The sequence below is a fragment of the Nomascus leucogenys genome, chromosome 14 (genome assembly GCF_006542625.1).
Source record: "Nomascus leucogenys isolate Asia chromosome 14, Asia_NLE_v1, whole genome shotgun sequence".
In the NCBI taxonomy this organism is placed as follows: Eukaryota; Metazoa; Chordata; class Mammalia; order Primates; family Hylobatidae; genus Nomascus; species Nomascus leucogenys.
In genome coordinates, this window is record NC_044394.1 from 85548741 (window position 1) to 85571874 (window position 23134).

A 23134-nucleotide genomic window follows, 5' to 3' on the forward strand; every position below is an offset into this window, starting at 1 on the left:
GTGGTCAGAGCTTCGGTCCTGTGTATGGACCAATACCGTTGCATTGTATGGACAGATCACATCCTGTTGATGGTTTATCTGTGGATGGGCATAACTGCTGAGTTTTGGGGTGCCCCCTAAACTTTGCTCCTGAGGTGCATGCCTCACTCTGGTCTCCAATCCCCAGACTCCCAGGCTCCCTCCTGCCCCTGCCCTCTCTTTTCCACCACACCTGGGCTTCCTGCCGGGCTCTTGACCTTTTTCCTCTTGGACAGGCAATGCCTCCGCACGGACACTCTCCCAGCCAGTCTGGGCTCCTCGGTCAGCTCCTTCTGGGCTCTAGAGAGTCCCGGGGGCGGAGATCATGCCTTCCCCCAGGCCAGGGGATAGGGGACAGCTATGTCTTCAGGGACCTCTTACCCAGAGGTGCTCACTGATCCTGTCCCAGCGTGGGCAAAAGCCAGCACCTGAGGGGCCCCACTAGGGTCACGGTCAGTGGAAGCATCTGAACTCCTGGTTCCAGCGAAATCTCAGAGGGCCCTGTGCACCCTGGAGAAGGGGTGTCGCTCTGGTTACATAGGGTGGGAGTGCTGGCTTGGAGCCCAGGGGCAGCTCCTCCCCTGTCCTTCCTGGAGCCCCAAGAAGATCCACAGCTTGAAGCCCCTGAGCTGTGGCCCAGCCACAAGTGTACATGTGTGTGTTCATAGGCAAACCTGAGAGGAGCCAGCCCTTGGTCACAGCAAGCTGTCTCTGGCCCTGGTCATCAAGGCAGGGCCACTGAGGGCACAGAAGTTCTGGACAGAAACTCTCCCCAACATGCCAGCCAGCAACCACCCAGGGCCACTGGCCACCTCCCCCTGCCTAGGTCCAGGCGTCCAGGGCACCTTCCAGGCTGGGCAGAGGAGGGCATTCCCTCCTGAGCTGGGGAGGGGAGGCCTTGACAGGGGACCCAGAGTGGAGACTCATGAGGGCATGCCATACCCTCTGTCCCTCACACTGGAGCACTCCAGGATCACAGCCTGCTGGCACCAACCATCCCTGCCACTGGGTGGGCACTGATCCTCCCAGCCCTCTGGGCTCCCTGAAGGCACAGACTGAACGAGGTGGCCCAAGGCCTCTGAGTGCCTCCTGCGGGCAAGGCCCCCTTCAGCCACTCTACCTACGCGGCTTCTTTACTTGCAGCGGCAGCCTGGGGGCAGTGTCCCTTAGAACCTTGGCTGGCCCGATGATCAGGGCCAGGAAGAAGGCTCTGGGTGTCCTGTCTCCTTCTGCCCCAGGTGCAGTTGGTGTCTGGTCTCCTACAGCCAGGGACCCCTAAGGTCTGAGGGCACAGGGTGGAGGCCCCTTGCTTTGCCTGTTAGCAGGAAACTTCCTACATGAGGGACCCCCTTAGGAAAAGAAGGATGGGTCCTGGAGCCCATCTGCCCCGTGGCCCAAGCATCCTGTCCTGGTCTCTGCAGGTCCCTCTGCCGGGAACAGGCTCCTTTCTCTCCCTAAAAAGTCTTAAGAGCCCTGTTGGAGTGGGCGCCTCTCACCCGCTCCACAGCCCCCAACCCCAGCTGGGCCTTGCCAAGGGGCTTAACCATCTGTTCCCAGAATGAGTGAGTGAATGAATGAGTGAGTGAATGAATGAGTGGATGAGGGTGCATCAAACTCAACTGCAAGTCTCCAGGACACTTTTTTTTGAGACAAGATCTCGTCGTCACCCGGGCTGGAGTGCAGTGGTGCCATCTTGGCTCACTGCAGCCTCTAACTCCCGGGCTCAAGTGATCCTCTCACCTCAGCCTCCCAAGTAGCTGGGACTACAGGTGAGCGCCACCATGCCTGGCTCGTTTTTCTAATTTTTGTAGAGAAAGGGTCTTGCTATGTTGCCCAGGCTGGTCTGGAACCCCTGAGCGCAAGCCATCCGTCTGCCCTGGCCTCCCAAAGTGCTGGGATTACAGGCATGAGCTACCGGGACCAGCTTCCACTGCACTTTAACTCTCCCGACTCCCACAGGGGCAGGCTGGTGGGACCCTGCCCCGCCCCAACCCTGCAAGATGGCGCTTTGGGGCGGGGATGGGGGATCCCGGGAGAAACATAGGGGAAGGGATGGCCCCTCAGCGCCCAGGCCAACCTGCTGCCCTAAGCACCTGGAACAGTCCACGGCAGGTGGAGACTCAGCCAGGTTCTTCCTTCATGGCTGTCGCAGCATGGCACAGGAGCAGGCCTGTGTGCAAAGCCAGCCCCCGCCCCCCCACTCCACCAGCACAGGTGCCACCCAAAGGGCATGGGGTGGGGGGACAGCTGCCAGCCGCTTCAAAACCTGCAAGTGAGGCGAGGGCCCCTGAGCACCAAGCCCCGCCCTGGGTGTGCTCCCGGGTTCCCCCACCTGTCTCTCTGAATCTTCCCACCTAGGAGTGCCCCCTCCCCCACCCCGGCATTCCCTCCGTACCCACTCACTACTTACCATTCACGACTTCCGTTTCCCCCCCCGCCAGCCTCCGTGCCCCCCTCAGTCCCAGGCCGCCGTGCTCCCCGCTCCGGACCATCCCCCCACTCCGTGCCATCCCCGCTCCGTGCACGCCCCCCGTCCCCCCTCCTCCATGCCTCCCCTCCGTGTCCCCCCTCCAAGCCCCCTTCTGTGTCCCCTCTCCGTGTCCCCCCTTCATGCCCCCTTCTGTGTCCCCCCTCCGTGTTCCCCCTCCGTGTCCCCCACTCCGTGCTCCCCTCTGTCTCCCCCTCCGTGTCCCCCTCTCCGTGCCCCCCCATGCCCCCCGGCCGCGGAGGAGCCCCCCCTCCTCCGCGCTGCTCCGCGCGCGCTCCCGCCCGCATTTTCGGACTGCACCAGCGGAGCCCCGCGGCGCCAGGGCCGGGCGGAGCGCCTCGTCTGTCGCCGCCGCCCCCACCGGTGCGGGCGCTGCGGCTGCGGCGGGGGGCGCGGGGCGCGGGGGCCGGCGCGCTCCGCACCTGCGGCGGCCGCTGGGTGATGCGGCGGCTCGGGCCGGGGCCGCGGGCGTCCTGAGCGCAGCGCCAGCCCGGGATGCCCGCCGGCCGCTGGCCCGGCCATGTCGTCGTCCTTCTTCAACCCCAGCTTCGCCTTCAGCTCGCACTTCGACCCCGGTGAGTCCCTGGCGGCCCGGCCTGCGCGCCGCTGCCTCCCTCCGCTGCGGACGTGATGCCGCTGGGCCCCACGGCTCCCGGTTTGCATGGAAATTAACCCTTTCCCCGCCCCGAGCCCAGCCGCAGAAGCAGCCGGACCCCCTGGCGGCCCCAGATCTCGGAGGGGCAGGCCCTGGCCCCAGCACAAACCGGCCTCCTCCTGTGGGCTGGCGTCCCCCGCGTGGTCGTGACTCCGTGGCTGCCTCCCGGGCACAGGTAACTGGGGCACGGAGGGCCCGCGTGGGCCCCAGGTGTCCAGGAGAGTTGGTCTCAGACTAAGGGCCCTTGGGGGTGTGGGGGGTGTCAGCCAGCTGGGGTTCAGGCTTTCCATGGCCTCTCCTGGGTCCGGGGCCCTGGCGTGGGAGGCTTCTGGCCAGGCTGGGAGCGGTTCTCAGAGCCCTGCCCAGCCCCCAGCAGCCGGCGGGGGATGAGGGGGGAGCAGGGGCCAGTCCACGTTACAGAGCCCAGTGGGCAGAGGCTCAGAAGACAGGGGCCTTGGTGGGTGCCCAGACCCCCTGACAGTGGGGGCCCGAGGTGACGCTGTCAAGCTGGCTGCAGGGGACCTGAGGCCAGGCCTCTTACCCCGTATGGCCAGTATACCAGGCAGGGCAAGATTACCCATGGCTGCCTGGCCTCCTGGCTGCGGTGGACAGCTGGGATAGGCAGAGGGGGCTGGGGACAGCTGGAAGCCCCATCTGTCACCAGGAAGCAGTGGGCTTTCTAACCTCTGCTTCTCCAGATCCGGCCCCTGCTTGGCCTGAGTGGGAGATAATCCCCCTGCCCTGTGCCATCCATGGCCCCAGGGCCAAGTCCCACCCACACGTCACTGGGGCTCTGGCACCAGGCTGAGACAGCCCAAACAAAGCGTGTTTGCATGTGACGCGATCTCCTGTGTCCCCTTCCCTGGAGCGGGGCCCAGTGCACGCAGCCTGGCAGGGAGGCACAGGGGTGCCCCCGGCAGATCTCGGTCTGAAGGCATTTGCTCCCTGGAGGAAGGGAGCTGGTGGGAGGTCTGTCTGCTGGGCTTAGGGCTGTGGGTGTCACTTGCTCAGAAATGACTTCCTGTAGTGACCCCTGGGGCTCAGAAGTCCCTGTGGGGTGGGCAGGTGAAGGCTCAAAGCAGAGCAGCCACTGCAATAGCTGTGACGTCTCCCTGGCCCGAGGGCAGGGGGTGGAGGAGGCTTGGGGCAGGTCCTCATCGCATCTCCATGCCAGGCGTGGCCCAGGGTGCTTGGTCCTTTCTGCCCCCAGAACAGAGGGGACCCTCGGCCCACACCCTGCCTTGGGGCCCGGCCTTGCCCTTGGCCATGAGAGACCCTTTCCCCCGCCTTCGAGCAGCACCGGCTCTGCCCTTCCCTGGGTAAACAGCTGTGATCTGAGTAATTCTAATGTGTCCGTTTAATGACTTAGAGGAAAAGAAGTTGTTGGAGGCAAGGGGCGTCTCTCCTCTGCCAGATGCTGGGCCAGAGCTGCAGGCACCTGCTGGGCTCTGGGGCCCACCTACCAGGAGGGGCTGCCCGAGGTGCTGGTGCTGGTGAGGAAGGAGACCCTCCTTCGGATTAAGGGGCTGGGTCTAGGCTCTGCAGCAGCCCCCATGAGGGGGTTAGGGAGGAGAGGGGGGTCTCCTGCCCTCCCGCTAAACTTAGCCCAGCCTTCCAAGCCTGGGTGTCCTGTGCTGCAGTCCCTCCGCCTGGCCTTGCCTCTGTGAACCTCAGTTTTCCCATCTGTAACATGGGCTGACAGCACCTGTGGCAGGTCCGGGTGGGCTCAGTGCTTGGTGAGCACTTGGTTCTCTGTGCTGGAGGTGGTGGTGCCGGCACAGAGACCCCCAGGGCCCAAGCTTCCTGCAGCACACGGCTGGCTCCTTGCCATCCCCGAATTGGAGTGAGCTGGTTCCTTCTGAGGCTGCTTGTGTCTGTGGGGCACCCAGAGGGGAGGGGCCCACACTTGTGGCTCTGGCAGTTGGTTTGTGTGTCACTCAGCATCTGGGGCAGTGCCAGCACCTGGCATGGGGGTCTCACCTCAGTCGCCAGGCCCTGCCCCGCTGCCGGGCCGGCTCCATGTTCATCGCAGGAGCTGGTGCCATTCTCCATAAAGGTGACGGCAGTTGTGGTGGTACAGGGGGCAGAGACGCCCAAGAGTGCGGGGCATGAGCTAGAGTGGAGGCTGTGGGCACGGACTGTGGGACGCCTGGGCCCCTGACCTTCCGCACCAGGCAGATGCGGGCAGGGCAGGGGGGCACCCGGCCCAGGAGCCTGCTTGAACTCCAGGAAGAGCCACCTCCTCTGGAACCCAGCTCTTCCCCCATCTCCCTGGCACTCGGGAGCGTGGGTGAGTGACCCTGGGGGATTTCTTGGCAGCTGCAGCCTTCCAGCCTCTGTGCTGTGTGGCCTCGGGCTACTCACCCAACCTCTCTGAGATCCGTTCTGCACAGGTGAAACCTCGCTCTGGGAAGACTAGGGTGGGCATGGCGGCCAGGAAAGGCAGGGTGATGGGGGTGACACGTGGGCAGGATGGCCAGGTCCAGGCTGGCAGGAAGGGGGTGGCATGGCCTTGAGCGAGCAGAGGTCACCCCTTCTACTTGAGTGCCCCAAGAGAGGGGGCTGACCTTGTTGCTCACCCTCCCCAGCCTTCACCTTCCCTGGTGCGGCCTCAGGGCGCCATGATTTCTGCTCGTCCTGAGCCCTGGGGCCTGGAGCTGTCCTAGGCTGGGAGTGGGCATGGGGACGCCGCCTTGCTCCGGCTTCTGGAGAGGCGAGCTCAGCCTGAGGGTGGGGGTCGAATGCTCTGCACAGTTAGGAGCAGGGGTTTGCCCTGGGGCCACCTCTGGTTTGCTGACGGGCCCTTCTGTGACTGGCTCTCCATGCCATTTCATCATCTGTAAGGTGGGAATGGCTGTGATGGCCAGGTCCGAAGGGACAGCAGTGGTGCACTGAGCCAAGGGTGGGTGCCTGGGCAGTGCCCACCATGGCTGATCCCTGACGCAGAGGTGTCACTGTTGACCAGTGGGCAGGGCTTGGAGTTTGTGGAAGTTCTCAGAACACGTGGCAGCCTGGATTCGCCAGCCCCCCAACCCCCGCCTCTCCCCTGTCCCTCAGCTCACGCCCTGTCTCCTGCCCAAGGCCTCTCCCTGTGTCTGACCTGAACCAGGTGCCATGGGGGGTTCCTGGGAGAAGTGCCTGTGCCTGGCCGCGGTGCTCGCTCTCTCAGCATTCATGTGAACTGGACACCTGGCACAGGGCTGGGCAGGCTGGGCCTCAGGATGATCTTATTGATGGGGAGAGGACAGAGGAGGCAGCAAGCCCCGGGCCAGGCATGGCCTCAGTGGCAGGGGCAGGGCTGGACTCAGGGGCTCAAGGGGCTGAGCAGGAGGCCATGGGCCTGGGTGGTCCCCGGGAGTCCTCCCCATGGAAAGTGCCCCACGGCTGACACTGCCCGGGCACCAGGTGTGGGGTCTGTTTGAAGGCAGCTGCTCCTCCAGCCTCCCAGACCGCTCGGGCTCAGGCAGCAGGCATCTGCCCTCGGAGTAGTTACCTGTCCTTCTCTCGCCCCCGTGGTCTCAGAGGATGCCCCAGAGGAAGCTGTGCCCATGGGTTGGGCCCGTCCCCCTACTTCCTCTCAGGTCTCAGGTCTCCCACCGAGACCCTTAGGCTGCAGGTGTGCAGGCCGAGGTGCGTTCTTGGAGAGGGTCCCATGGGAAGGCTGTGTGGACAGTGGCCTTGGGGAGCGGTCACACGTAGGCCATGGGCCCTGGGCATGGGTCTGGCTCCCACCTACCAGTGTGGGTGCGGGCACTTGGGGAGGGTGTGGGTGTGAGGCCCCAGACTCCCAGGCATGGGTCAAGGAGACCATTTCTCTCATTCCGGCACATTCTGCAGGAGGCCAGGCTGTGCGCTTCTCTCCATGGGGTGGTGCGGTGACCCAGAGGGCCGGCCCCTGCGGTGGCCACCTGTGGGCCTGAGTGCCCCAGAGCTGGCTGGGGTGGGCCGGCAGCTGTTGTGTTGTGTGGAACATGCTGGAAGGTCTGCCTTGTGCCGCCCTGCATGTTTGGGATGCATCGACTCCCCGCCATGCCAGCTGCCTCCCTGGCTCCCAACCCTGACCCTCCCTCACGGGAGAGTTCTGGCGTGGGCTGGTGTCCTGGGCCGGGCCCTGCTGTGTGACCATGGACAAGTGTCATAACTTCTCTGTGTCTGTTTCACCTCTGAAATGGGGTCCGGCAGCACCCACGCTCCAGGAGGCTCCTGAGAGAACCTGGGGGCCATCACGGCAGCTCCAGGGCTGGTGACCGTTCATGTCCTCTCTGCACTCACCCGCCACCCCAGCCACCTGGGAACTGTGCTCCGTCCTGTGCCCCCTGGAGGCATGTGCTGAGTGGAATATGTCACCCCAAACCCATGCCCGCCCAGTACCTCAGAATGGGGCCTTATTCGGAACTAGGGTCTTTGCAGCTGTAATCAAGTTAAGATGAGGTCGGACTGGAGTAGGGTGGGCCCTGAATTCAATGACTGGGGCCTGATAAAAAGAGGAGGCGTGGCGTGCATGCGGGAAGGAGGCCACGTGCAGAGGCTGGAGCGATGCAAGCCCAGGAGCACCTGGGGCCGCTATGCCGGAGAGGCAGGAGGGATCCCGCCAGCACCTCGGAGGGAGCGGCCCTGCCCATGCGGTGCTTTCCTCCTCCACCCTCCAGAACTGTGAGCACATCCATTCCTTGCTGTCTGGGCCAGCAGCCCGTGGTCCCAGGACACGCATCTGGGGGTCTCCTTGGGTCTGAGGGGTGAGCACAGCCTCCTCCAGACATCAGGAGCCTCTGACTCCACCCTGGGAAGAGTTATCCTTGGAAGAAAATGAGGGCACGTGCTGGCCCCCAGCCTCAGAACCTGCCAGGGGGTTGGCTGGGTGTGAGGAGGAAGCAGGCTGGGGCCACAGCTGCGTGGCGTCCTCTGCCTCCTCCTCGGTCCACGGGGGAGGCAGAGGGTCCATGGAGCACCTCGGTGTCTCCTCGGATGCGGTGTCGGCGGTGAGCCTAGGACCACGCCATTCCTGCTGTCACTGGCCTCCTGTCTCTGGCTCACAGGGTTCTTCCGGGGTAGGCTTTTCTCGAGGACCACCTGACCCCTCTGTGCACCCCAGGGCGAGGCTGACGGGAGGCCCACTCGACCACTCCTGGGTGGGAGCCTGATGCAAAGCACCTGCCGTGGGGCCCGGCCTGCAGTCCTGTCCCTGGTGGCACAGATCCAGGAGCCTGTGTCCGTGGTGGGGAGACCCCCATCCCCTCCGCAGACCGCAGTAACAGGAGGGCTTTGGCGTCTGGGCCCCGCTGGGCCTGGGCCTGCCTTTCACAGAGGAACAAGCACCAGCGGGACCGGCGGCCTTGGCCTCCCCGCCCCCCCCGCAGAGGAAGCCGGCAGAGGAAATGAGGGCAGCGGACGGGGCCGGAGCCAGTTCCCAGGCACCTCTGAGGACTGTCACGGGAGGCGGCGTTCTCGCCGAGTCCCCAGCCTCCCTCCGCAGGGACCAGGGCCTGGGGTCAGGGGGCCGGGGCCTTGGGTGGGGCTGGGGTGGGCTGGGGTCCTCCCGGGGGTCACTCTGGGGTTACAGCCACGGTCAGAGCCACGCAGGAGCAACACCCAGAGCCCGGTACGTGGGGGTTTCTGGGAGGACGCAGGCTGTGCTCCCACTGCCAGCCTGGGGGTGGGGGCCGTGGTCAGGAGACTCCTGCTCCTACAGGGACCCTGCCAGCGGAGGTGGCCGTGCCAAAGCAGGCAGGGACTCTGCAGTGGGCGATTCTGGACAGCCAGGGCCACCTGCCCCAAGGGGAGTGAGGGGCAGAGTGCTGCCCCAAGCCAGGGCTGCTCAAGGACACCTCTCACGGTGGGGCGTGGCCAGCCTATCCCCATCTCACCCTCGAGGAGGGTGTGGGGTCCCTGCTGCTGAGGGACAGGAGTCTGGCTCCATCCACCCGCCAGGGTCCCCAGGAAGACCTCTCCCTGCCCCTGGCGTCGGGCAGCCCTGGCCAGCTGGCCTGGGGGAGCCAGGCTGGGGGACAGGGGAGCCGCTCTGGGACCAGGGCTCTGCCGAGTCACCTCTGTGCCAAGGCCATGGTTTGAGGCTGTGGCTTGAGGCCGTTGTGGGATGGAGCTGGGGATGCCGTCCTCTGTGTGAGGACCCTCCGACGAGGGCCTGTGCTCGGTGGGGCCCCTCTGGCTTCTGGGAATTCTTAGTGACTTTGAACAAGGGGCCTTGGGTTCCCTTTGTACTTGGTCCTGCGGATTCTGCAGCCGGTGGGGCCTGCTTAGGGTTTGGGCTCGGCTGTGAGGCCCACGTGGAATTTCCTCGAACTCCCTGGGAAAAAGGCGTGTGGCTTCCTAGTGACCACGGCACACACACAGGCACGCTCTGGCCTCCGGGGTGCAGGTCCGGGGCTTCCCCCATTGGATTTACCTGCGCAGCGGCAGGCCCAGCCCCCGAGAGCCCCCGCTGCTGCCCCCCGGACCGCCACGCGGCGGGTCACTCGCAGGCCGCCGGCGCCCTCCCAGCTGCCGCATGTTGGAGATCTCGCTTGCTCGCTTGCTGTGAACGATGCTCAGTTGTGGGCTGTCTCGTGGGCTGCTATTGTGGACGCTGTAGTGAGGGCCCCTTTACTGAGAGGTAATTCACATACCAAGGACCCACCTGTGTCAAGTGAGCAGCTTGGGGCTTTCCTGCATTCCCAAGACTGCAGCCATGGCACGGCTAGCTGGTGGAGCATCCCTGCCCCCGACAGAAGCCCCATGCCTGAGGGCATCGCTCCCCATCCCCTGTCCCCAGCCCCCAGCCCTGGCAGCCACCGATCCGTCTCGGTCTCCGGGCGCCTGGCCTGGACGTCTGTCTCATAAGCAGGGTCCTGTGGCCTTGACTCTTTGAGTCCTGCGGTTTTTGCTATGTGTATAGCGGCCCCAGGGATCGGGGTGCTGGCGTGTGGCTGTGGGGCACTGTCCAGGGAGCTTCCAGGAGGTGGTGCCATTTTGCCCCCATCCCCACGGACAAGTGCCTCCACGGCTTCCCCTCCCGCCAGCGCCGGCTGCTGTTTTTATAACACCAGGGCTGGTGAGCATGTGGGGGCTGCCCATGGTGGTCTTGTCTGCCTTTCTGTGGCGAAAGATGCCAGGAGCCTTTCCAGGGCCTGCCCAGCCCTTCTGAGCCCCTCAGGCGAGTGCCCGTTGGAGGTATTTCCTTGGTGGTTTGTACCTGGTGTCAGGCAGCCCTGGCCAGCTGGCCTGTGGGAGCTAGGCTCGGGGCGGTGGGCAGGTCCTGGACACGAGGCCTCAGGTCTGTGTGCAGTGAGCAGGTGGCCTGCTGCACTTCCTGTGACCCTGTGCAGGGCTGAGCACCAGCAGCCCCCACCCTGAAATGGGTCCAGGTGGGAGCACTTGCGCCAGGGGCCAGCACACACCCCGCTTTCCTTCCCAGGTTGCTGGGTGCAGACACTGACCAGCACACCGCCAGGCTCAGGTACCTTCTCTCCCTGGGAAGCTGCCTGGAATCTCTGTGGCCTGTAGGCAGGCGTCCCTGCAGGCAGCTCCTGGCCCCAGGGATGAATGACGGGGAGGACGGATCCTGCTCCGACTCTGGCTCTGGAGGCTGGGCCCTGCCCTGCTCTCTGCCGTGGGGTCTGGCGAGATGCTTGGCTGCTGCTGGAGCCCGAACTGGCGCGTCAGACTCTGTTTTATTTTTCCTTCTGTGACAGGCGGCCCTGCAAGTCCTGTCTAAAAATAACCGTGGCCGGCATGCATCCGCGACGCTCGGCCGCCCTGGCCGTGGACCTGCCCATTTCCTCCTTGGCAAGCCTGAGCCCGGCAGCCCCCTGCCGCTGCCCAGCCGGCACCGAGGGAGGGACTCCATCCATGCAGGTCCGTAGGGGGCCAGCTGGATGCCAGGCTGCGTCAGGGCCGCGTCCCGAGATGCACAGGAGGGTAGGCCCCCAGGAAGAGCGGGACTGAGGGCCAAGGTGTTGGGGGACAGTGTGCGTCGAGCAGGGACCGGCCAGGAGCGAAGAGATGGGGGCTGTGGGACCTTACCTGGAGCTGCCTGCCCCTTGAGGGCTTCTCTGCTCTCAGGGATCAGCCTCCTGGGGAACCGGGGGCATTCCAGGTGCCCGTCCCACCCTTGGACCAGCCTTGGGGTAGGCCCTGGGGCATCTGATGCTGATGGAGGCTGGGCCTGGGCTGTGTCTTGCGTCAACAGAGGGGACGTCCCTTGTGAGTGTCCAGCTGGTGGAACTTGCTTCCATCGCTGGGCTGGGCTGGGCATCCATGTTTGATTGCAGGGTTGGCTGTCGAGGGGCAGGAGAGGCAGACTTAGAGATGCTGGGTTGGTAACCCCCGGGGACTGGGTGGGGGTTCCCTGCAGCAGAGAGTGGGGGTTCCCTGCAGCAGAGAGTGGGGCTGGTCCCAGCGCTGGGGGAGGGCTGGATGCCCACCTTGGGGCTGCCAGCGTGTGTGGCGGGCATGTGCGTGGAGGGGTACGTGTGCATCTATGAGCACGTGCAGGCCTGGGTTGGAGGCGAGCGTGTGCATGGGCTGGTGCAGTGCCCGTGGTGTTGGGTGGACCCGGCCCGGGCCTGTGAACCTTGCCATGTCCTGGGCTTGTCCCGGAAGCTTACATTTTATGTGGCCTCTCCTAAAAATAACCGTGGGCGGCCTGCATCCTCCTTATCCGTGGACACTCGGGCTCCCCTCTCTTGCCGGGGGCGGCGTCTGGTGACTTACAGCCCTTGCTCCGTCCTCACCTGCCACCCAGAATCACACGTGGCAGATGCTCACATCTATCTGGTCTCGGGAGTGACTGGGGATGGTTCAGGGCTGGGCACCATGCTGCGTCCGGGGCCTGTGGGGGCACCGTCGCTGTCCCAGAGGCTCCTCCCGCCCTCTCTCCCCGGTGTCGGGAGGCCTGTGGGGTCTTGCTGCACCCCTGCCCAGGGCTCCACTTCTGAGTTGGGGAGGGGATCCTCAGTTTCGTGCCTGACTGGCAATCAGGGCCGAGGAGGGGTCCGCTGGACTGAGCTCTCTCTAGCAGGAGCCGATTGAATCCCAAAAGACACAGTCCCAAGTGCCATCATCCTGAGTGTGGAAATCCCAAAAGGTCAAAATTCCAGAAACGGAATTCAGGAAAAAATGATTTAAAAGATTCTTTAAAAGACATTTAGTCTGGTCGCAGTGGCTCACACCTGTAATCCCAGCACTTTGGGAGGCTGAGGCAAGAAGATCGCTTGAGCCCAGGAGTTCAAGGCCAGCTTGGGCAACACAATGAGACCCCATCTCTACAAAAAATCAAACCTTAGCCGGGCATGGTGCACACCTGTAGCCCCAGCTACTGGAGAGGCTGAAGTGAGAGGATTGCTTGAGCCCATGAGTTCGAGGCTGCAGTGAGCTGTGATGGCACCGCTGTACTCCAGCCTGGGTGACGGAGTGAGACCTTATTAAGAAAAATAATAGGTCTGGCGCGGTGGCTCATGCCTACAATCCTAGCACTTTGGGAGGCCGAGGCGTGTGGATCACAAGGTCAGGAGTTTGAGACCAGCCTGGCCACGATGGTTGAAACACTGTCTGTACTAAAAATAGAAAAATTAGCCAGGCGTGGTGGCAGGGGCCTGTAATCCCAGCTGCTCGGGAGGCTGAGGCAGGAGAATCGCTTGAATCCGGGAGGCAGAGGTTGCAGTGAGCTAAGATCACGCCACTGCACTCCAGCTTGGGTGACAGAGTGAGACTGCATCTCAAAAAAAAATAAAATTAATAGGTAAAATGTATTAAAAAGGGAAACTTATGAAGCCGTGCTACTATGGTGGGTAATCGTGTGCACCTGGCCGCGTCGCTGCGTTCGTCTGAAATACTGTGACGATGACTTTAAGTCTCTTGACAAGATCCGTCAGAAACCTCGATGGTCACCGCCACACGTGCAGTCGCCCACAAGAGCCAGGGTCTTGAGAAATTTTATCTTGCCCAAATGTGAATGTACGAACAGGACATCTCTTCATTTTTTGAGGAAGTTCAAGGTTTCTGTGCACAGCAGAGCGCCGTGATGATGCACATCTGTGGAGTCAAACACGCAAAAAGTGCACAAGATGAATGAGAACCCTCTAAAGGTCTCCACGCAGTTTACACCTCCAGCACTGGAAATGATTCGGAGATGAAGTGCAGAGCACAGCGAGCTATAAGAAGTAATGCTGACCACTTAAAATAGTGGGAAAGGGCCAGGCGCGGTGGCTCAAGCCTGTAATCCCAGCACTTTGGGAGGCCGAGGCTGGCAGATCAGCTGAGGTCAGGAGTTCAAGACCAGCCTGGCCAACATGGTGAATCCCCGTTTCTACTAAAAATACAAAAATTAGCGGGGTGTGATGGCGCAAGTCTGTAATCCTAGCTACTCAGGAGGCTGAGGCAGGAGAATTGCTTGAACCTGGGAGGTGGAGGTGGCAGTGAGCCAAGATTATGTCATTGCACTCCAGCCTGGGCAACAGAGCGAGACTCTGACTCAAAAAAAAAAAGAAAGAAAAAGAAAAGAAAATAGTAGGAAAGGCTGGGTGTGGTGGTTCATGCCTGTAATCCCAGCACTTTGGGAGGCCGAGGTGGGTGGATCACCTGAGCTCAGGAGTTTGAGATCACCCTGGCCAACATGGTGAAACCCCATCTCTACTAAAATACAAAAATTAGCCGGGCGTGGTGGCGGGCGCCTGTATGGGAGGCTGAGGCAGGAGAATCACTTGAACCCGGGAGGTGGAGGTTGCAGTGAGCCGAAATTGTGCCACTGCGCTCCAGCCTGGGTGACAGAGCAAGACTCCGTCTCAAAAAAATAAAAAACAAAAAATAGTGGGAAAAAAACTAAGAGAAAAAAAGAAAGTTGGATTTATGAAAAAGGGTATGGCAGGGCCAGGTGACGGGCAGCTGCAGAGACAGTCCCTAAGACCTGGCTGCCTCTCACGACCACATGGTGAGGCTGTGCATTTCGACGAGTAGCTGCTTTTTTTCTCGTAGGCTGTGGCTCTCCTTGGAGAAGACGCTCACGTTCATCTTCTACGTGGCACTGCTCTGTTTTTTTTTTTGTTTGTTTTGTTTTTTTTTTTTTTTTTTTTTTTTTGAGACGGAGTTTCACTCTTGTTGCCCAGGCTGGAGTGCAGTGATGCGATCTGAGCTTGGCTCACTGCAGCCTCTGCCTCCTGGGTTCAAGCAATTCTCCTGCCTCAGCCTTCTGAGTAGCTGGGATTACAGGTGCCCGTCACCACACTGGGTTAGCTTTTGTATTTTTTATTTTTAGTGGAGACGGGGTTTCACCATGTTGGCCAGGATGGTCTCAAACTCCTGACCTCAGGTGGTTCGCCTGCCTTGGCCTCCCAAAGTGCTGGGATTACAGGCATGAGCTGTCACTGCTCTTTTTGAAATTCTTCTGTGATTCAGCCCATACCGCATGAGCATTCTCATTAGATTCTCCCATCTTCCGTGCCGCGCTTCTGTGTTGTTTGGGGTACGGGAGGTCCATTGCACGTGGGCCTCATACACAGACCACAGATTTGGCAGAGATAGTGCTGGTGACAGAGCAGCAACACCGTCACAAAGCATCCTCTCATCCTGCCATATGCACGAGTATTTTCGAACCAGTCAGTAACTTCCCCGGCTTCTTAGGGCAAATGCAGCTGTTAATTCCCTGAACGCTCCGGGGTGTCATCAGCTAGGAGGAACGCCCACGCAGGCAAATGACGCATCTTTAAACGGAAGTTCCTGTCTCGTCTGAATTTTCTGCCCAGTGCATTGGGCTGAACAGAAAAGACAAACTTTATTGGTGACATCTTCAAATTCACTGTTAGAAACCTTGATCACACCTAATTCCAAATCTGTCATGGTTTGGGGACTCTATTGAAATCCATTTTCTTCCACAAAGTCCACCAAATCTTCAAATAAATATTGATAAGGTGCTGTACTTTTCCCAGTTATTAATACAGAAACAAGCCAGGAAAGCTCTGGAATTTCCTAATCCAACAGGGGCATGAATTATATATAGCTGATAAAAATCAGTGGGGATGGAGGCTGGGCACAGTGGCTCATGCCTGTAATCCCAGCACTTTGGGAGGCAGAGGCAGGCGGATCACCTGAGGTTAGGAGTTCAAGACCAGGCTGGCCAACATGGTGAAACCTGTCTCTACAAAAATACAAAAGTTAGCTGAGCGTGGTGGTGGATGCTTGTAATCCTTGCTACTCGGGAGACTGAGGCGAGAGAATCACTTGAACCTGGGAGGCAGAGGTTGCAGTGAGCCGAGATCACACCATTGCATTCCATCCTGGGCAACAGAGCGAGACTCGGCCTCAAAAAAAGAAAAAAAAAAAAATCAGCAGGGCCGGTTTGGAAGGTGCCATCCATTAGGCAAAGTGAAGCATGCACTGGTTTTCTGTTAGATTTAGTACTAAATATTAGAATCCATCTTCTCCGGTGGTCAGATCCCCAAGGATAGCTCAGCTCACCGCTGAATGTGCTTTGTAACAGGAAGGAGTGTTGGTGTCAGCAAGCGTCTGGTTCTGAGGTTGCTGACCTGGTTGAATTCCTCTTCTTCTTCTCTGACAAAGGACTTTTGTTGTGGTTTGTTGTTTTCTTGAGACAGGGTTTTGCTCTGTGGCCCAAGCTGGAGTGCATTGGTGCAGTGGTGGCTCACTGCAACCTTGACCTCCTGGGCTTCAGCGATCCTCCCGCCTCAGCCTCCCAACAAGCTGGAACCACAGGTTCAAGTCACACTGCTGGCTGATTCTTAAATTTTTGTAGGAACGTGGTCTTGTTATGTTGTCCAGGTGGGTGACAAACTCCTGGGCTCAAGTGATCCTTCTGTCTCAACCTCCCAAAGCTCTGGGATTACAGGTGTGAGCCACCACTCCCGGCCAAAGGATTTTTTATTTTTATTTTTTTCAAGACTGAGTCATGCTTTCTTGCTCAGGTTGGAGTACGGTGGCACAATCTTGGCTCCCTGCAATCTTTGCCTCCCGGGTTCAAACGATTCTTCTGCCTCAGTCTTCCAAGTAGCTGGGATTACAGGCGAGTGCCACCATGCCCTGCTAATATTTTTTTGTATTTTAGTAGAGATGGGGTTTCACCATGTTGGCCAGGCTGGTCTCGAACTCCTGACCTTAAGTGATCCGCCCACCTCAGCCTCCCAAAGTGCTGGGATTACAGGTATGAGCCACCTTTCCTGGCCCAAAGGCTGTTTTTTTTTTGAAGGCAAGCGTGGCACTGCCTGTGAGGGGTTTGGAAGTCTCATGTGATTGAATAATTTGGCAGGGAGATTTGTATTTTTTGCCTGTGTTTTCACTTCTTCTATGATTGAGTTGACACCCAAATCGAAGGCCACCCTTGTCAACCTGGCCACCACGGGCATCTCCCTAGAGCACACTTAATTTCCAAATAAAGACAATCTCAGGGTCCCAGCTCTGCCTAACATGACGCAACCCTCCGGTGACTGTGCTTTTGGGGATTTTAAATTTCAGGGATTTCAGCATATTCTGGATGATGGTGTTGAGACGGTGTCTTTCGGGATTATGATCCAAGCCCCTCCTTAATCACTCCCAGGGCAGTTCCGGCTCTTGGGGTCAGGGTCTCCTTTGGACACAGCCTTTGTCCTGGGAGGCTGGGGGCAGATGGGCCCAAGTGACCAGCCAGATCGGGGAGGCCGGGCCTCTGAAGAACTGGGTCGCATGGCGGCCTGGCGTCAGGTGGCCTGCTGCCCTGTGGATGCGTCTGAGCCACAAGTGTGTGCACGTGTCCCCGGCCACGGTTCCCCCCAGCCCCAGGGAGCCTTGCGTCATAGAAAAGTTAATGCTTGATTCCAGGCACCGGGTCTGTCCTTTCATTTCTGAGGGATGTGTCTTTTCACCTCGTCTTGGGGATGTGGGGGAGGAGGGGTGAGGGGGGAGACAGGGGGGCTGGGCCTGGGTTCTGTGCAGGTGGGGCTTGGCTGACACCCGGTTTCCGTCTCTCCACCTGGAAAAGTGACTCTGTGTCTCTGCTTAGGAATTCTGTTCCTCTCAGACTGTTCTGTGTCTGGGCCCCTGTGCAAACCTTTGCAGAGAAATCCTGTTCCCCAGCCCACAAAGTTCCGTCTGCCCCACAGTGGTTCGTAGGGGGGCACAGAGTACCCCTTCCTCCCTTCTCCTGCCCCAGGAACCCCAAGAATCTTGCTACTTCAGCCTGCAACTGAGAGGGGTGTAAGTAACAGACAATGGGGACCACCCTGGGCTTCCCAGGGACACTGGCCTGACCCCTGGACATGCTGACTTCCCCAGTGCCGTCTGCCCTCGACTCAGCGGCATGCCTGCCAGGGTTGCGCCAGTTCCTTCCTGCACGGGATCCTGTTTGCATCACCAGACAGGGGAAAGGGGACCCTGGTGCCAGGAGGTCCTCAGATGCCCCGCCGAGGCCCACCTGCTGGCCACCCAGGTAGAGAGACTCCCGTCTGTCTGCCTTTGGGGCCAGAGCCCACTTCCAGCCTGCTGACCACCCCTTGTGCTGCACCTTTCCATGTGGCAGTGCCAGGGGGCGCCTGAGGCCCCCAGGGCCGCTGGATGAGGAATGAGCTCTTCATGGTTGTGAGCAGTGGAGGGTTTCTGGCTGTGATAGGGGAGTCCCACAGGACAGCCTGTTGTGGAGATAGTCCCTGTTCTGGGAGGATCTGGGCAGCTTCCCAGAGGGAGCATCCCTGGTGGGTGGAGCATGAAGGAGGTCTGGGGGAATGGGCAGTGAGCTGCCGGGGTACTGAGGAGTAGGATGGGGGAGCACTGGGGTCGGGGGGTGCCCTAAGATGGGGTGGGGAGCACTAGGATGGGGGAGTCCTAGGATTGGGGGTAGCACTAGGATGGGGGAGTGGGGCGCCTGTCCCCACCCAGCATTGACACACGGATGTCAAACTGTTACTTAAAAAAATGTATTGAGGTATAATTCACATAATACAAAATAACCATCTTACAGCAAACAGCTCAGGGGCTTGTAGAACATTCACCATGGTGTGGAAACCACCACTGCTTCTAGTTCCAGAACATTCTCATCAGCCCAGAAGGAAGCCCCGCACCCATCGGTGGTCCCTCCGCATCCCCCTCCCCCTCCCCTCAGCCACCCACGCACTTTCTGTGTCTGGATTTGCCTGTCCGGACACCGAGTATCCACGGAGCCGTGTGCTGTCCCCTCGGGAGGCACCAGGCTGGTCCGCAGTGGTCCCACGGCGTGAGGACTCACTTGTTATTTCCCATTAAAAAGTCACGGCCCTCCTGATGGGGCAGCTGCTCACCTTCCTCGGGGGCTTGAGCTGTCAGACCAGAGGGACCTGCCCCTCCAGGTAGACTGGGGAAACTGAGGCACCGGGCATTTTGAGGCTGGGCTGGTGGGGGCTGACTGCCCTTCCAGTGGGGGTTCCGGAGTGCCCTATGCCTCGGGCCCTGCTTCCAAGGGGATCCTGGACAAGCAGAGAGCCCGGACAGGCGTGAGCAGGGAGCAGAGCTCATGAGGGCACAGGCTCCAGGCACCCAGGGCTGTTGTGAGCCCACGGCCATGGGAGCCAAGCCCAGGGTGGGCTGGGGGTGCTACGGGCAGTGCTTTTAGAAGTGGCTGTGATCTAGGTCAGGAATGGCCATGGTGGATGACAGTGCAGATCCCCAGGGAGGCGTGAGCAGGGTCCCCCTGGGCTGGTGCCTTGGGGTGGAGGTTGGAGGCCTGCAAGGGGCTGGAGGATGTGGAGAGAAGACAAGGGATTAGAGGTTGGGTTTCCTCGGGGGGCTGGGTGTGAGAGTGGGGGAAGGGGTTAGGTTTCCCACAGGGCTGGGGAGGGCAGGAGGCAGGACCGCATGGGGAACTAGCCTCAGCTGTGTATGGTTGGGAAACTCCAGGGTAGTCCGATGAAGGTGTCGGGTGTGGGCGGTGGCCACTGGGCCTGGTGACGGGGCTGGAGGCTGTGGTGGTGGGTGACGTGCTGGGGTCAGGGAAGGGAACCTGCCCCAGCTCAGGGGAGGAGGGTCCAGCCCGGGATGGGTGGGCTGAGGACAATGGAGGGGGTGCCCAGAAGCTGGAGGAGGCTGGCGGGGCTGCCCCGGACCCGCGGAATGCAGCTCTCGGGATGGCTGTCCCTTTTGCTCGCCAGTCATGGGACACATTCAACCCAGAGCTCGGCCAGGGTGCTCCCAGGACAGAGCCTGGGTTGCTGCCCCATTGCTGGCCTAGCTAAGGCACCTCCACCCCCGGTCTCCGTGTCTTCCTCACCTGGGGACACCTCACCCACTGCCCAGCTGGGGGCTATTCCCAAGCTCCTCACTAGCAGGGTCACCTGCTCCTTGGACACTTGGGTGGGTCCTGCTGGCTCAGAGCAGGACTGTGGACACAGGCAAGGGTGTGTGTGTGTGCACAAGTGTGTGCATGTACGAATGTGTCCATGAGTGGGAGCGTGTGCATTTGTGTGTGTGCATGTCTGTGAGAGCACCTGTGTGTGTGTGCAAGTGTGTGTCAGTGTGTCTCTGTGCTCCTTCCCTTCCTTGCCCCAGGTGTGCCACAGGCACCTCAGGGCATTGGTGTCCCCTCCCACACTGTATCCAGTGCCTTCCATTGGGGGAACCCCTGGGGCTCATCCCCAGGTACCTCGTCCCGGAGCCATGCGTGGCTTCAAGTCCAGCCGGTAGTCCTAGAGGCTGGTACTGGTCCAGCGGACATTCCCTGTGAGCTGGCCTGGGCTGTGGTCTCGGGCAGGGAGGGTCCCTGTGGACAGGGGTGGGCTCCTCCAAGGACCACATCAGGCGCTTTGCAAGGTGCCGGGGGTGTTGGGACCACATGTCAGGATAGAGGAGCAAGTGGGAGGCTGAGCGTGTTGGGGGCGGCGGAAAGTGGACGGAGACCCCAGGGCAGGTGGCCATTCTGCGTCCAGCGCGGCTCTGTAAAGGCAGCAGTGATGGCATCGGGTTTGAGTGATAATCAAATACAATTATACATCGTCTGATTCTAAACGCAGTGCACGCTTGTTGTAGAAAATGTGAAAGTGTAGAATGCAACCAACTGGATTTCTACCTCCCAAGACAAACTCTTCTTGCTTTGGGGTATTTTTTCCCAGCTTCTGTTTTTTTTTTTTTTTTTTTTTTTTTTTTTTTTTTTTTTACAAACTTGTGATCAGGATTTGTAAATAGTTCTATGTCCTGCTTCTTGTTTCTACCCTTACTGAGGGTAGAGGGAAGAGAACCAAACGGCGCATGGTGACCGTGTGTAATTTCATTAATCCTAACATCTATGAGACGTCAAAGCTCATCAAATATGTATATGCACTTCTATCTATACACCAGGCCCTGCAGTCACGATGACACGTTTCCCTCATGCCCTGGTCCTGGGCGTCCTGCACGTCCTGCTTCTTTTCCTTAGCATAACATCGTTGATATCTTCCCGTTTGTTTAAAACACCTTCTTTTCTTTGAGACAGGGTCTTGCTCCATCACCCAGGCTCGAGTGCAGTGGCACGACCTTAGCTCACTGAAACCTCCACACCCGGGCTTAAGCGATCCTCCCACTTCAGCCTCCGGAGTAGCTGGGACCACAGGCGTGTGCCACTATGCCTGGCTAGTTTTTTTTTTTTTTTGTATTTGTAAATGGGGTTTCGCCATGTTGGCCAGGCTGGTCTCAAACTCCTGAGCTCAAGCAATCTGCCAGTCTTGGCATCCTGGGATTACAGGTGTGAGCCACCTCACCCAGCCTAAAACATAGTCTTAAATTCACTTTTTATGGTTTATTTTGCAGATATACCATTGTTTTTATTTCATCATTCTTTTACTGTTGAACATTTAGGCTCTTTTTTACTTTTTTTTTTTTTTTTTTTTTTGAGACGGAGTTTCGCTCTGTCGCCCAGGCTGGAGTGCAGTGGCGTGATCTCGGCTCACTGCAAGCTCCGCCTCCCGGGTTCACACCATTGTCCTGCCTCAGCCTCCCAAGTAGCTGGGACTACAGTTACCTGCCACCACGCCCGGCTAATTTTTGTATTTTTAGTAGAGACAAGATTTCACTGTGTTAGCCAGGATGGTCTCGATATCCTGACCTCGTGATCTGCCCGCCTCGGCCTCCCAGAGTGCTGAGATTACAGGCGGGAGCCACCTGGCCTGGCCTCTTTTTTGCTCTTATAAACACCACTGCAATGAACATCTCTGTGCAAACAGCTTTTTCCATCTGTGGAGTCCACTTTCTCATTCCTTACTTTATTTTTATTCTGGATGCGTGTGCCCTCTAGGTTATTGGTTATTTTCTTAGTGTAAATTTCCAGACGTGGAATTACTTGGCTGGAGCGAAGGCAGGTCCCCAGGCTGTTCTGATTTAACATCCACCAAACGGCCTGGGCCGCCGGTTCTGATTTACTGGCTTCTAAAAACTCACGCTGTCTGGAAGCTGGATGTGTTATAATTTTGCATTTCTTTATGATCAAGGCTGAACATTTTCTCCCGGATTGGGCAGTTTGGTTTTTTGTTGTTGTTTGTTTGTTTTGAGACGGCGTCTTGCTCTGTCGTCCAGGCTGGAGTGCAGTGGTGCGATCTCGGCGGCTCACTACAACCTCCACCTCTTGGGCTCAAGCCATTCTCCTGCCTCAGCCTCCTGAGTAGCTTGGATTACAGGCCCGTGCCACCATGCCTGGCTAATTTTTGTATTTTTAGTAGAGACAAGGTTTCACCATGTTGGCCAGGCTGGTCTCAAACTCCTGACCTCAAGTGATCCACCCACCTCGGCCTCTCAAAGTGCTGGGATTACAGGCGTGAGCCACTGTGCCCTGCCGGGTTGGGCAATTTGTATTTCCTCATTTGTGAGCTGACTTCACATAGTTTGTTTGCTTGTGGTTTTTGTTTTTGAGACAGGGTCTCACTCTGTCACCCAGGCTGTGGTGCAGTGGCTCAATCTCGGCTCACGGCAACCTCCGCCTCCTGAGCTCAAGTGATCCTCCCACCTCGGCCTCCTGAGTAGCTGGGACCACAGGTGTGCATCACCACACCCAGCTAATTTTTTCTTTTTTTTTTTTTTTTTTTAGATGGCGTCTCGCTCTGTCGCCCAGGCTGGAGTACAATGGTGTGATCTTGGCTCACTGCAACCTCCACCTCCTGAGTTCAAGTCATTCTCCTGCCTCAGCCTGCCAAGTAGCTGGGATTACAGGTGCCCACCACCACGCCCAGTCAATTTTTGTATTTTTTTGTAGAGAAGAGATTTGGCCATGTTGCCCAGGCTGGTCTCGAACTCCTGACCTCGAGTGATCCGCCTGCCTCGGCCTCCCAAAGTGCTGGGATTACAGGTGTGAGCCACTGCACCCAGTCTTGTTTATGTTGGGGTCTTAACGTATTAGTTATTTTTTACTGATTGTGTGCTCTGTGTAGTCATGACATCAGCTCTTTGACACATTTTCTGTAAATTGCTTTTTCCGGTTTGCTGTGGTGCCTTTAATTTGAGGGCTTTTATCAAACACACTTTTTTTTTTTTTTTTGAGATGGAGTTTCGCTCTTGTCGCCCAGGCTGGAGTGCAGTGGCACAATTTCCGCTCACTGCAACCTCCGCCTCCCAGATTCAAGCGATTCTCCTGTCTCAGCCTCCTGAGTAGCTAGGATTACAGAAGCATGCCACCACGCCCGGCTAATTTTTGTATTTTTAGTAGAGACGGAGTTTCATCATATTGGTCAGGCTGGCCTCGAACTCCTGACCTCAGGTGATCCGCCCACCTCAGCCTCCCAAAGTGCTGGGATTACAGGCGTGAACCACTGCGCCCGGCCGGAACAGACATTTTTATGGAGCCAAAGCCTTCAATATTTTCTTTTGTGATCCCTTCCATTGCTTTTAGCTTAAAAATCCTTCTCCATTTAGAAACCTAATATTTACCTATTTTCTTTTAAGATGCTGTAATCTACCTTACAATAATTTAATCTGAAGTTATGCAGTCAGGCTTTTTTTTTTTTTTTTTTTGTGATGGAGTCTTGCTCTATCGATAGCCCAGGCAGGGAGTACAGTGGCGCAGTCTT

The 23134-nt window shown here is 58.9% G+C and overlaps 2 protein-coding genes across 5 annotated transcripts in view; one reads left to right on the forward strand and one right to left on the reverse strand.

Moving 5' to 3' along the window:
• The first annotated feature begins 2758 nt into the window (after nucleotides 1-2758).
• AATK (apoptosis associated tyrosine kinase) overlaps nucleotides 2759-23134 on the forward strand; it is a 48185-nt gene continuing 27809 nt past the window's right edge. For 2 of the 4 annotated variants that reach the window (XM_030828275.1, XM_030828277.1), the window contains exon 1: nucleotides 2759-3081. In XM_030828275.1, the coding sequence (XP_030684135.1) occupies nucleotides 3027-3081 (55 nt within the window). In that variant the 5' untranslated portion in view covers nucleotides 2759-3026. Of the gene's footprint in view, nucleotides 3082-3112; nucleotides 3337-8610; nucleotides 8761-23134 lie in introns of those variants that run through there. The other 2 variants (XM_030828276.1, XM_030828278.1) reach the window with 2 other exon arrangements.
• Nucleotides 10074-11517, reverse strand: LOC115838393 (translation initiation factor IF-2-like). Its single transcript, XM_030828284.1, has 2 exons — nucleotides 10619-11517; nucleotides 10074-10507 (listed from the first exon to the last, which is right to left on the reverse strand). Exons 1-2 carry the CDS (start codon nucleotides 11410-11412, stop codon nucleotides 10357-10359), a joined length of 945 nt encoding a protein of 314 aa, XP_030684144.1. The 5' UTR covers nucleotides 11413-11517; the 3' UTR covers nucleotides 10074-10356.